The sequence below is a fragment of the Conger conger genome, chromosome 16 (assembly GCF_963514075.1).
Source record: "Conger conger chromosome 16, fConCon1.1, whole genome shotgun sequence".
Taxonomy (NCBI): Eukaryota; Metazoa; Chordata; class Actinopteri; order Anguilliformes; family Congridae; genus Conger; species Conger conger.
Window position 1 is genome coordinate 2494461 of NC_083775.1, and position 18621 is coordinate 2513081.

General features: G+C 39.3%; 2 protein-coding genes across 2 annotated transcripts; one reads left to right on the forward strand and one right to left on the reverse strand.

The window, feature by feature from the left end:
• The first annotated feature begins 571 nt into the window (after positions 1-571).
• gh1 (growth hormone 1) lies at positions 572-3980 on the forward strand. The gene is made up of 5 exons (XM_061224595.1): positions 572-581; positions 1033-1172; positions 1945-2061; positions 2234-2395; positions 3780-3980. Exons 1-5 carry the CDS (start codon positions 572-574, stop codon positions 3978-3980), a joined length of 630 nt encoding a protein of 209 aa, XP_061080579.1.
• A 6893-nt stretch (positions 3981-10873) lies between these two features.
• Positions 10874-12802, reverse strand: LOC133114905 (interferon alpha-4-like). The gene is made up of 5 exons (XM_061224597.1): positions 12677-12802; positions 12495-12581; positions 12228-12377; positions 11737-11847; positions 10874-10978 (listed from the first exon to the last, which is right to left on the reverse strand). The coding sequence occupies exons 1-5, from the start codon at positions 12800-12802 to the stop codon at positions 10874-10876; spliced, it is 579 nt and encodes a 192-aa protein (XP_061080581.1).
• Between the last annotated feature and the right edge of the window lie 5819 nt (positions 12803-18621).

An 18621-nucleotide genomic window follows, 5' to 3' on the forward strand; every position in this document is an offset into this window, starting at 1 on the left:
TATGAAATGCTCCCCCGGCTGAAATCTTTTAAAATGCTCCTCAACGAAAGTAATCCATGTAATTGGTTTTAGTGCAAGCCGTTTTGAATGAACCGTCCAACGAACAGATTACTTGTTGTTTCGATTACTTTTCGTTGCTTGTGTAGCTATGTAGGTAGTGTGTAAACCTTGCTTTGCACTCAACAAAGCTGTGGTATTTATTTATTTTTGGATTAGGGGCAAAGACTTCCCTCAAAATCATTGAAAAAAAGAGTTGGACTTTGGCTAAAAAAATCTTCATACACTGGTCTGTTTTGAGGAGTACACGCCATCACCTCTTGAATATATTCAGCGGGCAAGTGATATCAACATTTGTTTTGATGCGTAATGCGCTCCACAAATGCATAGAAATCAGGTAATGAGAGTGAAGCTAAACGTATTTTAAAGAAGAAGAGTAGACCACATTCTCATGTTTCCGATAGAGTGTATTTATTCAAACCTTACGGCCGTATAAATACAGCCAGCGACACCAGAGAGTACCAAACACTATCGAACCTGCAGAGGAACAGATACTCAGCTACAAATCCAGAATATGGCATCAGGTGAGCGAAGCCGGTCTCACCCCGTTTGGGATGGCTGCAGGGAGCTGGTCACAGTGCGCGGGCTCAGACTCTTGCCGCTCCAGGGATTGTAAAGTTTTGAGGAGGCACCAGGGACACCGTGAGAAAAACAAAAAACCACGAAAGAGTCCACACGGCGATCGTCATTTGCACCTAGTTTCTCAAATGTTCAGATGTTTTATCCGGAAAACCGGTGAAACTTTACAATGAGGTTACGTGAAATGCCATTTACTAATGTAGTTGTTAACTAACTAACTAACTTCTGAGAAATGTATGATTAATATGTTAATGCCAATATCATGTTGGAATGAAAAAACAGATGGGTAAATTACGCGGGTGATAATGTGACGGAGGTGCTGTTTGAGAAGGCGGCTGGGGGAGACTTCTGGCCGCTGTTACGGGTGTTTCTAACGGCGTCTCTGCTCTTCGCCAGGTCTTCTTCTGTGGCCAGTGCTGCTGGTCAGCCTCTCGGTGAGCGCAGTGGAGCCCATCTCCCTGTACAACCTCTTCACCAGCGCCGTCAGCCGGGCCCAGCACCTGCACACGCTGGCGGCCGACATCTACAAGGAGTTTGTAAGCTCAGCGTCTCCTCCAGGACAGGGGTGCAAGGAGTAGATCGTTTTACATCGTTTCAGGTTATGGGGTTAACACCCTCACTGTAACATGAATTATAAACTATTGACAAAGCACCTTTCACGAGAATGCATCTCAAAATGCTGTACAATACAGCACAAAAGTAATACAGTAATAAAAGTCATAAATATCTTAAAATTAAATTTAAACAGTACCACAATAACTGAAATAAATAATGTTAGAAATATGTTTTCGGGGTGCTCCTTATGGTTGCTTTGATAGGGAAGATATTTTACTGTGATTTTTGTTTAAACACAGGTGAGAGAGTGTGGTTTTTGTACTGTTTGCATACAGGTGTGTGTGTGTTTTCTGTTCTCGTTGTGTACAGGTGTGTGTGTGTGTGTGTGTATGTGTGTGTGTTTTCTGTACACTTTATGTACAGGTGTGTGTGTGTGTTTTCTGTACTCTTTGCATACAGGTGTGTGTGTGTGTGTTTTCTGTACACCTTATGTACAGGTGTGTGTGTGAGTGTGTGTGTGTGTGTGTGTGTGTATGTGTGTGTGTGTGTGTGTGTGTGTGTTTGTGTATGTGTGTGCGTGTGTATGTGTGTGTGTGTGTATGTGTGTGTGTGTTTGTGTATGTGCATGTGTGTGTATGTGCATGTGTGTGTGTGTGAGTGTGTGTATGTGTGTGCATGTGTGTGTGCGCGTGTGTGTGTGTGTGTGTGTGTGCGTGTGTGTGTGTATGTGTGATTTTTATCCTTTGTTTGCAGGAGCGGAGCATTCCTCCAGAGGCCCACAGGCAGCTCAGTAAGACCTCCCCGTTGGCCGGGTGTTACTCTGACTCCATCCCCACTCCCACGGGCAAGGACGAGACGCAGGAGAAATCAGTGAGTCAAACCTTTTTTTCAATGTTTTACCTTGTGTAGGACAAAAAAACAAAACAAAAAAAACATGTGTAAGTAAATGAACATTCAGGAATTGATTTTATCCTGGTTAAGGATTGATGTTTTTTTGTTTAAACTGGACTCGCTCGTAAGTTTGTCGCCCTCTGCATTCCAGGACGGGTACTTGCTGCGCATCTCCTCAGCTCTGATCCAGTCGTGGGTGTACCCACTCAAGACCCTGAGCGACGCCTTCTCTAACAGCCTGATGTTCGGCACCTCCGACGGGATCTTCGACAAGCTGGAGGACCTGAACAAGGGCATCAGTGAGCTGATGAAGGTAAGGACCAGCCGATATCTTCTTTCGTCATGTACTGTGAGTCTCCACAAATAGGTAAAACCATTCAAAATAAATTTCAGCAAACTTCAGTAAAAAGAAATGTATTTTCCTCATTGTTTTCTTTTAGTGAAAGAAGCATTTGTAATTTAATCTGTTATGACAAATTAGTCCATATAGGCCCTGATTTACTCTGACCTTTGGCACATGCCAAACCTTTTAGCAAATGCAAAATCAATAACATGACCATTACTTTAAATAAGGTGTTAAACAAATATAAAACAGAGGTATGATTATTAGTGTGCATGAAACGTTTTGAACTTTTTTTCTATTCTATTATGTTTTGTTTTTGTATAGACTGAACCTAGAAGTGAAAAGGTTGAATGTGTGAATATGTTATGTAAAAAGGGTAGGTATAATAAGCTAAAGCTTCAACCTATACCTTTTTGGTCAATATTGTTATTAATTATTTATATGTTCATTCATTCTGTAAAATTGTTACTAAGGACCGAAATAAATAACTACGACTACTACTACTACTACTATTTGGTCATGGTATGTGTTTTGCACCAATCATTGGTTGTGTTCTCCATTTTTCCATATGAAAAACAGTATATTGAAGTTTACAATTTTATACTCATTATTTCATACAGTTACTTATTACAATTGTATAAAATTATCTTGGAATACTTGAAGTATAATTAAAGCATATATAAAGTACATTATTTTGTGAAATGGGTTGCACATGCTAAAAGATTTTGCATATGCTCAAGGTCTTGTATTGTAAAGAGTAAACAAGGCCTATAAGCTATGATGTGTGTAATCCTATCACATCACATATGTATAAATTACATAAGTTATCAAACTGTGTGAAATTGTATCCCCCCTAAACTGCAAGATACAAACACAGTTAAAAGCATATATTACAAATGTTAAAGGGACAATAGGTAAGATTTTTGTGTTAAAGCATTGTTACAAGACCATTGTAGATCCCTTACTATCATTGAAAAAGGCTCACTGGCATGTTGATTCACCCTCTGCCGGTGTTTATAGTCCTTAAATTTGGGTTTCAAAATCCAGTTGATGGCCCGACACTCTGTACCAAAACATTTTATAGCTGTACAATAATTCAAGCTCATTGGTTGAAAATTGGTTCTAATTGCCACAGCCAATGGCGTTTAAACATCAGCGTGTTTACAAAGAAGGGAGAGGGATAAACAGTGTTATGGTTTGTTGCTGCTATTCCTCTCTTGATGTTAGGAGTCCGAAATGACCTATTGTAAATAAATAAATAAATAAATAAAAATCAAACCTTTTCGGTCGTAATGAAGCCCAGACTGCAGGATCCCCATCATAGAGTGTTCGACCTTTGACCTCCCTCCTCCAGGTCGTCGGCGATGGCGGCGTTCACGTGGAGGACCTGAGGAAGCTCCGCTACGAGAACTTTGACGTGCAGCTGCGGAACGACGTGGCGCTGATGAAGAACTACGGCCTGCTGGCCTGCTTCAAGAAGGACATGCACAAGGTGGAGACGTACCTGAAGGTCACCAAGTGCCGCCGCTTTGTGGAGAGCAACTGCACTCTGTGAGAGTCCCCTGAGGCCTGGGGACACCCCCCCCCGTGAAGCCTGGGGACCCCCCGCTGGGCCCCGAGGCCAGGGCAGGGCCCACCATCAATGACCGCACACCACTAGTTTCGCTTTCTCCTTGCCCTCATCAACTATCGCACGTAGAGTTTTTGTTTGTTCTGCCAATCTGGGAGCCAGCTTCATTTTGAAAGGAAGTTCAAAATCAGATGTATTAATAAATGAAGACAAACGTATTTGCCGTTTATTTTTCTTTTTGGGAACTACTTTTTAATATTGGCATACCTGATAATTGAAAAACCCCCCCTGAAGCTTATGTTGGATATAGTTTCAGGTCATATGAGGTTTTGATCTTGGCTGTATTATTCATAAAAAATGCTTCATAACCAATCACCTAAATATACAACAAGATGTCTGGGAAACATTATACTATATTGGTGAAATGTTTCCCTGCCAGCTATTTGCTCTAGATATTACATTTAAATGTTTAAAATGTGTGACTGTCCTTCCTAATAAGGTCAACTGGCTCTCTGATTTGTGATTGTAAATATATTTAAATTTATTTTCGTATTGTGTTTTAATTTACGATCTGATCTGACTTTCCCAAAGGAATTGTTACTCTTTGTATCATTGTGTCATGCTAATTTTCATTAAAGCTGTTGTATACTGCAGAAAATGTGTTTGAATGGTGTTTTTCTTCGCCCTGTGGCTATACAATATCAACAAATAAAATATCTAATAATCTATCTCACAGTTGTCTGACAGACTAGAAGGATTATCAAAACTCGAATGCTATCTATCAACAAGCAACAGAAGGGAATACAGATATAAGAGTAAAACAATATAATCTCAGAAATATCAATAATAACTAATATTTTGATAAAATATTGAGATGATAAAATAATCTGTGGATAAAACTCAAGAGATTTACTTTATTGTCTTTCCACATTTTTATTGGCTAAGAAAGGATCCATCTGTTTAGCGTATGACGTATGTAACGCGGCCAATCCAAACTTGAGTCGACGTGAGACGTGCAACACGCCGGAATGTTGGGTGCGCTTTAGCTTGCAATAAACTGAAATCTTTGGTAGGCGGTTAGGTATGGACATTGAAGCAGTTGTTATCGAATTTAAAGTACCGAGTGAAAACAATATGACGCTGTTTATCTGGGATATTCTCCTAACGCTTCCAGAGGCTTTTGTTTACGTGAGTATGACCGGCAACAGCTGCACGACTAGTTATACACTCTTTACACTTTACTAGGTATACCTATAAACCAGCTTGTTAATGCAAATATTTAATCAGCCAATCATGTGGCAGCAACTAAATGCATGAAAGCATGCTGGCCTGGTCAAGAGGGTCAGCTGTTTTTCAGACCAGTGGATAGGCGACAGCAGCAGAAAACCAATAAGTCTAAGAAATAGGTCCTCTTTGCACTTGTTCTTGTGTTTAATTTGCACTTTGTTGTAGGTCGCTCTGGATAAGAGCGTCTGCTAAATGCCATGCAATGTAATGTAATGTAATGTAATGTAATGAAATATTACCTCTCACGTATCATATACGAAGTTAATTTGCAAAAATGGATAAAAGCCTCTCACAACGAATAAACAAACAGCTGTTTGATTGATGCTCCCTGGAGTGCCCAAAAAATATGATTTAGGATGATAAATATAAACGGAGATGTTGTAAAATAATCCCTCAAATATGTAGACGAATTGTTAAACAATACTTCATGTTATTAAATGTATTCTCATAAATAATATGGTGAACAGTCGGACAAATTACGCTGCACTGATGCCGTTTACAATGCGTCAGTCGGGCAGATACGAGTGCATAGTTTCATATATTGTTATCATATTCATAGATTATGTTTTATAATGTGTTTATTGTTATGGATTTTTGTTCGTTTTATCTCTTAATTGTGTAACTGTGTTTTCAATGGTGCTAGACAAATAACGTGTATTACTATTATTATTATTATTATTATTATTATTATTATTATTATTATTATTATTATTATTATTATTATCATCGTCATCGTCATCATCACATTCGTTGTGCAGAACTGTTCGTCATTTACAATCAATCAGGATAATTCCCACACCTGTAGCTTTTCAAAGGCAATCAAATGGCTGAAATCCCTTTTCTTGGCCTTCTTTTCAGCGTTTGCCATTGTCGTCTTCGTGAAATGCATATTCATTAGGGTCAGTCTTAACATACTTAGTTTATTGCAAATATTCTCAAACACAATAAATCACATGCAAGTCCAGAATCCATAAAATAACAACTTGCCAGACACGCCTTCATGAACAATAACGAATTAGCGTAGATAGCAGCAAGTTTTTTTTCCCCTAAAGTGCGTTATATTGTGAGACATGCGTTTCGTTTGGAGCAGCATACCGGTAGGCTCTCAAAAGATTTTCGCTTTGGTTTGGGACTGTGTGATTCTATTGCTAAATGTTGGGACTGATGGGCACTGAAATCTGGGTGGTTTTTGATGGTTCACTGTAAAGTTTTATGTAGTTGAAAGAGTGTCGGGATTTCCACCCGTCTGTTTATTGCGAGCCAAGGCAGCCGCTTTCATTCATTCATTGAACGTGCTCAGTGCTGTAAATACGTGGAAACCTTATTGCGTAGCCAAGTAGCCTAAATTGAGTTAATTTTTAATTTTGCCTGATTTACTTATTATTAAATTCGTAGGCTGGAATGCCTCGCGGCAACAATTGTGTTTAAATGTATACTGCTTCAGCCTTTGGCAAGCCTTTTAGCTTGAGAGCAACGTGTTGGAGACCCATGGTGTAGGACAACGACTTTTCATTGGCAACAGTATTAAACCAACCAACAATATAAAATATTAAGAAGAGCTCTTTTATTTCATTGAGTTAAATCGAAGCAATGTCTTCTAGTGCTCATGGACTGATTGCCCTACTGGTAGGCAATATTACCCCGGCTTGTATTTTTGTCCGAATCGGCTATTATCCGAGGCCCGGCTTCAAATAGAATCCCGGACACAATTTGATGATTTACTGTACTAGCGTAAGCATTTTATTTGAGACGCGCGATGACATCGCGGTCATCCGTGCCTTATGATATGGACTATTGATAAATTAGCCTAGTTAAAAAAGAAGTAACGTTCAACCACAGCTTAGGTGCTTCTATGACCCAAGTATTGCTGTGGGTAAATAATATTATGGCTGTTATAATCGCGCAAATTATGTCGTGCTTAAACAATAGACCGTCTAAACATCTTGTTTATTATTCATTATTTTAATTCTTTATCAAGTTTGCTCCCGGGAATTTCCAAATCAGACATCTCCCTATATCATACATACTATTAAATAAATGGCAGTAGGGATTAATACATTCAGCTGCTGTTCGTTATTATGACCAGCAGATGGTGCTCTTTCACTGCTGCGCGCCAGCGGCTGCCTCATGAATTAAGCATCGTTTCTCCGTGAATATTCCGTGTGATTTTACGGAACCTTGCATGGTGACATTGTCACTCAGTATCTTGTTAGGTTGGAGTATTGTGTTGTGTAAATTTCTCTTTGCGATGCTCTGTTTTATCAACATTTACCCACGCAGTTTCTTAGCAAAGGGACTACGCACACCTGTCATTATAAGTGGTTTGTTGAAGGGTTAGTATTCAGGCTGCTGTGAAAACCAGAAGCAGACCACAGGCCTTGGACGTTGCACGAGTGTGCGCTTGTTTTGATGATGGTTATGCGGTCAGCGCACACAGCCTGCCTCTCAGTACCACAGGGCCTGGAGCACTATTAATAACAGGTGAGTGAGAGAGTGAGAGAGTGAGAGAGTGAGAGCTCTGCCTGCCTCTCAGTACCACAGGGTCTGGAGCACTATTAATAACAGGTGAGTGAGAGAGTGAGAGAGTGAGAGAGTGAGAGCTCTGCCTGCCTCTCAGTACCACAGGGTCTGGAGCACTATTAATAGCAGGCCAGGGTGAATGCGCTCAGCCTGCTGGGTCCCCGTTTGTTGTACTTTTCTCACTTTCTCGTTTCGTTTTTCTCTCTCATTCTCACTTTCGAGGCAAGTTCGTTGGATGGCGCGCTGCCTGCGGTTATGTCTAAGGGGGGGGGGGGGGGGGGGAGGAGGGAGGAGGAAGGAGGATGTCAGAAGCATGACTAACACAGCGGATGTTGTGGTTTACACTTTTATGATTTCAGGAACGGTTTTTAATCTTACTATGAAATACATATTTCCATATTGTTCCATTTTATATGTTGTATATTTCTACATTTGTTGTTTTCATATTTGTTTAAAACAAATAGGGGTTGGACACAATTATGAAAACACTTAATAGTAACTAAAGTAACTAACAAGGTGAATGTCCACTCTTCATGTTCATAACATCTTGAAGCCTTCTTGGAGTGCTCGTTCTGAGCGGTGTGTCGTGGGATATTGGATCATTCTCCAACAGGAAAAGATTCCAGTCCGAAGGATGAAAAAGGGAAATGCACATCACTGCTTTTTTTTTTTTTCCCCAAGTATCAAAGTTATGTGCTCCTTAGTCCAGGTTGTGTCCTTGTGCATTAGCCTGTGATGCACAGGTAGTTTTATTGGTTTTTATAATTGCTTTACATTTTTAAATTCTTTTTCTTTTCTTTTTTTTAAACACACAATAATCATTTAAACAGGGACTTAAACTAATGAGAAAAGGACATCAAAAGAATGAAGAAAAACTTTAAGAAAAAGTGATTACAAATATTCCACAATAATAACCTTACAGAGCTAAACAAAATCTATTTCTACAATAAAGAAACTTAGGTGAATTAAAAGACAAGAAAATAGTAAAGAAAAAAGTCAATTTCACTCAGGTTTAGTTGTCCCGAGAGGCTTCTGTGTCTCTTCCGTGTCCCTTGGGGGGGGTGGACTATATGATGAGTTCAGTGGTCCACCCCCCACTTCTCTCTAGCCAGGTTCTTGCTGCTGTGCATGTCCACCAGAATGCCGTCCTGGAGGAGGTTTTGTATCCGGAGAGTGACCAGGTCTACAGATGTTTTCTGGTAGACCTTGATGCTCCTCGTCTCCCACAGGACCTGCTTCACGGTGTTTATGATCCTCCACTGACGCTGGAGCACGGTGGTCTTACATCCCCCCGGCGGAGGGACTGCGATTATGAGGTGCTGAAGGTGTATTTTATTTACAGTGATGAAAAAAAAAATAATAATAATAAACTAAGAAGGAAGATTTTAGAACAAACAAAAGAAAATGGTAATGAAAATGGTGTGTACTTGTGGCTGTGCCGCAAACCGTTGTCCCATTACACACCACACCCTCTCCATGTCTCAAACAAAAAAGAGAGCCCCCTCAGCTCTCTCCCGGAGCTATAAATGGGCATAGCCCCTCCCACCTGGCACCTTCCATGCACAAAAAATATATATATATAATCAATTAACAAAATAAAACAAAAAATGATCAAACAGAACATAACACACATGGCCATAACAAGAATAACAAACAGCTAAACACACAAGAATAACAAGGGGGTACTAAACAGAAATGTAAACAATCATTCATGTACGATTCAAATTCCCCCCTTGTCTAAATTAAACAGGTGGTAGTTCCCGCTAATCACCCTTCACCTTCATATCACCTGGTCCCCTTCACTTCCTGTTTGGTTGTGGGACCAGGATTGAACAGACCCAGGTAAGCCCTTTGTTTTATGTGGTAAAACGTTTTTAAAAGCACCCGCTGTGCGTTGTTTACTCAGTTTAAAATGTGAAGCGTGTTGTGTTGCGGTGTTTGTGTTCGATGTCTGTAACCGTGTTAGTCTCGTCGCGGCGCTAGTCCTTGACATTCACACTGCGTCTTGCAGTTTTTTTCCGCCCATAATTTTCATACCCCTCCCAGGAGTGTATCGTTTCGAAACCGGAAACCAAATGAGAAATAGAAACTGAAAGAGGAAACGTTATATGCAATGCGTAAAATATATGCAATAAACAAAAAGAAAAAATAAACACATTTATTTTTTAATATTTTTTTTAAAGATATGCGTTAAGATTTACCCCAATTCAAGGAAACGTACCGAGTGTACTCCGCAATTTTGCGAAGACTTGTGTGCTACAGCCTCAATTTTCAGCCTATTAGTCTTTCAGAGGTTGACGTCCGAGTTTGTCAAGGTAAAGACGTGTTGGCCTACTTTAGGTTGAGATTTAATAACAAACATTATTTCAAACTAGCGGGTACTTCCCATCGATCATTAATTATTTGTAAGCATAATGCATGTACAATATGTATGTGACATCATGAAATGTGTAGATCCTGAAAAATCGGCATTTAAAAGAGTCTATAAGAAGTCATTTAAATGAACCTAATCGCACGAATTTAAATGTCTCTCGAAAAGTCTTGATTTAAACATTTGCAATTATATTTAATGTAATTTCAGTGATGGTGATGCTGAGACTTATAGGTCAAGTATGAACAGACTTAGGTTATTTTATGCATGTTTTTTACAGACCGCTGATTATGAGCTGCTTAAATTAATTGTGATCATGACAGAAAAAATGAGTGACAATTTGAGAATGTCCTTCCGCTCTCAAAATGGCATCTCTAGGCTGTCATACAGGCATGAGCTCATGTTTCCGCTCTGCAGGCAACCGCACACCGTGAGAACAATGACAAAGCAGGCTCTTCACAATGAAATTCATGCACTTTATTAAGTTTAGGAAATATAAAAGATTTTGCAAATAAATAAGAAATAAATAAATACAGTAGAAAACACGTTTTACATTCATGTAAATAAATATATTAATACAGAAGAAAATATATGTTTCGCATGTTTGTACGAATAAATAAAATAATACATAAATCAATAAATAAATTCATAAATATTCAGATTAATACTGAAGGCACTGTCGATATCAGATCCATGGAGCTCATGTTCTTTTCGGCCAAAGCAAGCTGTCTGACTTGTGTTCGAGGATGAAAAGCAGGGTGCGGACAAGCTCCTTCCGCACGACTTCCCAGGCGCAGAAAGAGTTCTGAGGAGAGAGGAGAGACCGTTAATATTTTCTGTATCACTGAAAAACCTGAAACGTTGGATTGACGTTATTTTTCGTGTGCTCACATCTTAAAACTCGAATTGGACTCAAGTTAGTTAAATTGAATTTAAAAAATGAACGAGTATACGTACTTAAATGGAAGCTAGTTGTCTCGGATGAAAGATTTTAAATGTGGCCATTGAACACTCTCAAAATGCATTTTCTACACACTTGTTGTGTTACTATACTCTTCTGCTCCTTGAAACACATTTTGTGTTAAAGTTACTACTTGTATGATACGAATATACAATTCACGTGTTACAAATTGAATTTTTAACAGACTGTGTTGAAAGCAACAGAAAATGTGTTGTACTTATGTCTAGACACGGACGTGTGTTACAAAATCCCACGTTGTTCTGTTTTCAGAGTGAATTCGGTTTTTTCAAGTTGATCTCCAACCCTGATCCTGGAGGGCTACTGGGTCTGCTGGTTTTTGTTTTCACCTTAAAATCAGCACCCTTTGACACCCAGGTAACCAGGTGAGGTGAGTTAATTAATCCATTAGAGCAGTTGATCACAGTTAAGTGCAGGGTAACAAGAAAAACCAGCAGACCCAGTAGCCCTACAGAACCAGGGTTGGAGACCCCTGATCTAACGTCTCACTTTTTTCAGTGTAACAGACTGGTTTAATTGGAAATGAAGTCAAATGTTTGGTGAATATATGATTTTGTGGTGTTCTCTTATTCTTTCGACCATACCTTCTCTTGTAAAACCGCTGCCAGTCTCTCAAAATAATTTCTGAGTGTCGCACTTCTGGCAGAGACGTCCGTGTCGTCAGAACCGTCACTCCCTGGCTTGCTTCGTCCCACCTGAAATAATCATCCATGACCCACCGAACACAATCATTATTATTTTTATCCTTATTTCATACAGCTTACAGCAGACTTAAGTGCCTATTGTATTTTCACTATCAACCTTCAAATACAATCGTGGATCTGACCCAGATAAATTATTAAAGATGGCAAATTTCCTATTGAACCTCAAACGAGGACTAAAAGTAAAATATATATTGTGATTGCATCCAAGAAACTCGTATTATGTATTTTTTTCCCTCCTGCATTGGTCTCAGGAGGTTAATGGCAATTTCACGAATGATGAAAATATGTGACGGCTACAGCTGACAAATGCAGCCTAAATATATACGGAATATCTATAGTTAAAACATTTCATTATTTTAGTGGTCACTTACACATTTGTTTTTTTCAACCAGGCCGTTGATGATATTTTGGAAGTTGTTTAACTTAGATTCATCCCACTCCGTCGGTAAGTCGTGGTTTTCAAACAGGGAGTTGATGCTGTGCAGAGTTTGATAAACGGCAGTCCGGACGCTGTCGTTCTGCTGTGGTGGGGAAAGGGATCATCATGATGGAAGAGCGCGGTGCAGGTGGACTTAAATGCGACATGTTCGTTCCCTCAGCCTCAGGTGAAGGCCGCAGGTTTGAGAGCGCGCTCTTACCTCAGCGATTCCATTGGACGCAAAAGCGGACCCTGGAAAAGTTATGAGGACATTCTCATTGATGCATTCTCCTGGGAAAGTGCCCCCCTAAAATAGAAAGATGGGGAAAGGATGACCAATAAGTCTTTCTTCATGTCAGCAAACTTCAGAGAGGATATGAAAATACATATTTTAAAATGTACCATGTCTTTTAGAAGATTGTAGCAGGTCTGAATTCGGGTTCCATCCAGACGACAATTTATCGGCGCACTCAAAACCTGTGACACACAGAGCAGGGCGCACAGCCAGGCGCTGTTCTCGGGTGTCATGTTCATGGTGTGATGGATGACCTGTATCAAAAGAATATCGACACATTCAAATATTGGGCCCTGGAAAATGAAGCGCAATGACTATGAAGCATATTAAACAATAATTCGTTACCTTTGTGGTAGACTGTCCTTGATCTTCCCGCAATGTGGTCTGACTCCCGAATTCATGTCCTCCTGCGGTTTTTATACTTTAAAGATACATGTGTATGAAAAGTGAAAGAATTCAACACATATTTCATGAAAGTGAACGTAACTGGGAAGGTTCACCAAAGAAACCGCAGGGCATCCCTTTTCGAGTTGTTCAGTTCCCCTTCTTAACCTTAAAATAGATAGACGGTGCATCTGGTGCAGTTTGCTTTATTTTTGGTCATTATTTCCATGAAATATTTTATTGATAAAACGTTCTTGTGCTTCAGGTAGCGGAGGGAAACTTTGTTTCATTAAATGGTTCCTCTACGTAACCAGGCCGTCACTAACAGGAACCGTGTAAGCCCATGAACCGTTGGAGAAGATTTCTCGAGTCGAATTTGAAGGGCCAAGGATCCCATTAAAGAACTGGGAGAGGTGAAGATGCATCGGAGATGATATGCTACAGTTGGAGAGATGGGTGTTTGCGGCCTATATCTAATGTCATGGCATGTAAATATGAACTATAAATGTGGTATTGTCCTTGTTTGTGCGACATTGCGATTGAAGATGTATGCTGATGAAGCCCGTTCTCCAATATCCGATAAATACCATGAAGAAAAAACATTCTCGATTAAGGAAAGATAATTTATCATTAGACTGGACCTTTCAGCAATATGTATGGTAGCGAATCTTACTCAACGAAAACCGCATAATTAATTAGTGTTTTCCAATGTCTACCTCCGTTTGCGGACTTGCGGAAAATTACTAACCAAAGATGTAACCAAAGTGAGCGAATCAGGGAAAGTTAAGCAAAGAAGAAACCGCAGGGATTCCGTTTTCGAGTTTTTCAAATCCCCTTCTTAACCGTAAAACAGAAGATGCATCTGGTGCAGTTTGTTTTATTTTTGGTAATTATTTCTATGAAATATTTAATTCATAAAACGTTCTTGTGCTTCACTTAGCGGAGGGAAAGTTTAATGAAATGGTTCCTCTACGTAACCAGGCCGTCACCAGCAGGAACCGTGGAAGCCCAGAAAATCAATTGAGTCGGAAATGAAGGGCCAATGATACAACTAAAGAACTGGGAGAGGTGGAGATGCATCGGAGATGAAGTGCTACTGTTGGAGAGATGGGTGTTTGTGGCCTATATCTAATGCCATGGCATGTAAATATGAACTTGGTGGTATTGTCCCTTTGTCCTTTGTGGGACATTGCGATAGAATATGTATGCTGATGAAGTCAGTTTTCTCATAGCAGGTGAATATCATGAAAAAATATTCTCGATTAAGGAAAGATAAATTATCATTAGGCTGGACCTTTCGGCAATATGTCTGGTAACCGCATCATTTATTCGTGTTTTCCAATCTCCACCTCTGTTTGCGGACTTGAACCTGAGGGATAGTCGGGAGAGACTTGAATTGGAGAGCAGTGTGCAAGTGTACACCGAAGGATATAAATGGTCTTGGATGATGATGTGTGGAGGATTGATCAGTGCCTCCGATATGTTTTCCAGTCCCATTAAACACAACATAAGATGACCCCGTCGTGTTGTCGTTGCAAAGGGAGGATGCCCCAAGTACCATAACCAGGGTTGTGCATATGTGTGACATGTCTGCTAATATATTCATGACAAAGGTTCAATTTCTGTTCATTCTAGATACTCATTCACGTAGAATATTTCACATTCCACAGAGCTCCCTACTTTCGTTGTTTTTTCTTAGTTTTTGTCGAGGATGTGAATCATTTTGGAGGATACTATATACGCAGGAAATATGCATTGGTGTATAATATGCCGCAAAATCCCACAGTTTGAAAAAGTATTCATAATTTATTTGCAAAACAGATATCAGAGAATTTTCACATAAATAACAAAATAAATTAATATAAATACATAAATAAATCGGTGATCAAATAATGTTTTCCCAAAACGAATTGTGTTCAGATGCAGTCCCAAGTGTTCTGTGGATCAGTCCGTGGTTCTCCGGTGAGTAGCTCGCTCACTGTTTCTTTCTTCTTTCCAAAAACAGTTGGAGCTTCTCCAAGCTGTGACGAACTTCCTTCCTCACAACCTCCCATGCGCATGCGCTCTGGCTCTAGGAAACGTTGGATGAAAACAGGTCCAGCTTCAATATTAATGCGTAATTGAATTCATTTTTCATGAAAATAAAATGGTATTGCGCATTGACAGTTATTTGTATATATATTGGCGTAAAAAAAACAGTTAAACAGGCCACATTTCTAGGATAATGCAGTTGACATTTGTATGTTAGGATGAACATGTTTGGATACCTTTTCTTTTAAAAGCGTATTCAGCCTTTCAAAGTATGACTTCAGCCTCCCGTTGTCGTCTGAGGGACGCGTTCCATCCCCGGTGGATGTCATCTTGCTTCCAACCTTAATGAGACAAAGAAGATAATGAAAGCAGGAAGGCGTGTTGGATGTGTATACAATACACCGTGAGGACCGCGTACTTACGCATTGCTCCAAGTTTTCAGTTTGACGAGACAGCAGATTTTTCAAGAGCTCAAGCTTTTCAGGATCCCAAGATGTGGAAGACAGGTCATTGTAGAAGATCTTTTCCACGTCTCTCAGAGCATCATATGCTACTGATGCAACAACAGAATTCTAGAAAACAAATGATGGATATGCGTAAAACAAATTACAGCTAATAAACAGTTTCGACAGCGATATAATTCTTCACGCACTTTCAAAATAAAATATCCTAAGGCTTTGTTGAAATAATAATTTATCCTAACAGAAATACAAATAAACGTACTTGGAGTCTGTGCTCCTAAGTCGCTGATTGTGGCATCGGAACGTTTTACGCGTTACACATCATCAATATAAATGGTTGCCTTCTTGAATTTGTTTTTTGGCCTATTCGTCAAAGTTAAGGATGAGTGTTGATTGAATCCTGGCTTGCATCGGATCATATTCACATAATCATATATTGCATTTATATAATTACTGAGATTGCCAAACTACCTGAGGCTCGCTCGTGGTGTCGTAGGCACCCTCTGGAAACATGAGTTTGACGTTTTCTTTCAGGCATTCGGGTGGAAAACTTCCGCCCTGTAAGGGAATTGTTTTCATTATTGGCACAGAAAAGCTCAGAGTTGACCATGAATACACAACAATATTAAATTGTCCTCACCATGTCGGTCAGAAGCTGAATGCACTCTGCATTTAGTTTCCCCAGTTTATACTGCGTCCATTTGCATTGCAGTGAGAGGGAGTGGTCCAAGAAGAGCAGAACCGCGCAGATGCTCCAGAACTTCAGCAAACACATTTTCAGTGATTAAATGAGCGCCTTTGTGCAGTAGAGCAGATCAATGAAATGCGATCGTTTCTGTTGCAACTGATGCCTAGTGCTGATTGGCACCATATTTATCGAGCTCTTTTGGACTTTTTTAACCACTTTCTTTAATGTGGTTTAGTAGCTTACTGCATAGGAACTTTGGGGTTAAAAGTGGGTTTTTATTTTATTTTTTTGAATAGAGTAGTATTAATTCTTTATGAAAACATTCCCGTCAGGAAATTACCTCCTCTTTTGTCTGCTATAATGGGATTCGAATTAACGTTAGGTAACGTTTGCTTAAGTGTCAGTTGATTAAAGTGGTTAGTTTCATTACGCGAGGATTCTGATGAAGTCCTGCCCAAAATATTGTGGTAAAATGCACACCACGCGTTAATGCTTTAAATGTCTGTTAAATAATGATCTATTTTCGATGTTGGAAAACTGAGCAGGCCGGAACTGCTATGAACTGCCACATGTTACAAATATGAATTTATGTTATCGACTTACGAATGGCAACACAATTTCTCATAACTTGTCAAATGAAGAGGTATATTTTTTTATGAGAATTTCTTTTGAATTTGTATTTAATGCAGGTATAGGACAACTCAGAAAGCTGTCTCTCCAACAAAAACTGTGCAGTTCATCATTAATTATGTTAATAATATTTCTACTATTATAATTGTATTTTTTTGCACTAATGGTTGCATTTGATATGCGGAATCAAAAAGTAAAAGTAAAGTAGTTTATTCTGGTGGTCTAAATTGGAATGCAGGTGTGCGAGGAAAATGTATTTTTCTTTTGAAGAAGGAAAGTGCCCAACATGAGTAAATTCCCCCCAGGACATTTCTTTCTCTTTTGTCTGTTACAATGGAATTCGAATTAACGTTAGGTTAAGTGTCAGTTGATTAAACTTGTTAGTTTCATTTCGCGAGCATTCTGATGAAGTCCTGCCCAAAATATTGTGGTAAAATGCAGACCACACGTAAATGTTTAAACTTCTCTTGAGATTTCATATTTTGCGATCATATCCTGTAATTTCAGTAATACTCTACCCGGATGACAACTGTCATTGGCGCAACTCTGGCCCTCATTCTGACAATCTCCGATCACAGACTTCAAAGACAATCAGAAGCCGAGAATCAAGAATAGATACAGAAAGCGTTCTTATACCTGCACCAAGGAAGCTATTGAATTCATCTAATGAGAAACGGCTGAGAAGCCAACTGTTCAACAATTACTTTTCGGCCTTTCAATGTATGAAAAAGGCATGTAATGATCACCCGATATGGCTGTAAATACACTCAAATTAAAGGTACGATAGGTCATTTCGGACATCCAAAGGTAGAGAGAGGAATTGCAGTTGCAACAGCGCCCTCATACAACAACACTGTTTATCCCTCCCCCTTCTCTGTGAACGCGCTGACGTGTGGCAATTGACTGTGACAATTATAATTGACTGTGGCAATTATAACGAATTTTCAACCAATGAGTTTTAATTATTGTACATATTTTTAAACCGGAATTTAAGGACAGTTCACACGGGCTCATGTCAGTGAGCTTCTTTTTCAATGATAAGAAGGGATTTACAATGGTATTGTATCAATGTTTAACACATATTGCGTATGGTACCTTTAAAGGTAGTAGACTCTATTTCAATCTCATATACTTTTTTTCATTTAAAATCTAATATGCTGGAGTACAGAGGCAATGCAGTAATTGTACCACTGTACAAATGCTTTCGGACTGGACTGTAGGTTGGTATGTTGTCATAATATTGAACACCGCGACTTTTAATCTCCTAGCAGTTTTATTATTTTTAAAAATCTTTTTTTTTTTTTTTTTCTTGATTAAACGGAAGGGTTTAGCGCAGTCAGCTTTTTCCATTCAGAATTCGGACACTCTGTGTCTGGAGTGTAGAATTTGTAAACAGGAAACCAGAAGAGAAATGGAAACCGAAAGCGGAAATGTCACATGCATTACGTTGTATGCGGGTTATTTCACTTAAAAATGAAAAATTTTGATGGCAACACTCAATTCGTTGGCTACTTCTTCTCTAATTGCCATTTCTTGTTTTGTAATGAGTTGCCGTGAAATGTTTTGGAAAAAAAAAAATGTGGGTATTGCTCTTGCGTTTCCCCCACGTGCTTTTTTAAAAGATATGGACAGAAGATTTACCCAAATTCACGGAAACGAGGCGAGTTGACTCCCTCTTCGCAACTTCATGGAGAGTTGTGCGCGACAGCATCAATTTTCAGTCCTTATGGTTTTCAATCATATTTCCCCCAAAGGTATCTGCATTTGAAGTGACCCATCCTATTCTGCAGATTCAAGGGTTCTATTTTTACGCATGGCAATAAGATTTACCGTCAAATGGGAGCTAAAATATGACTTG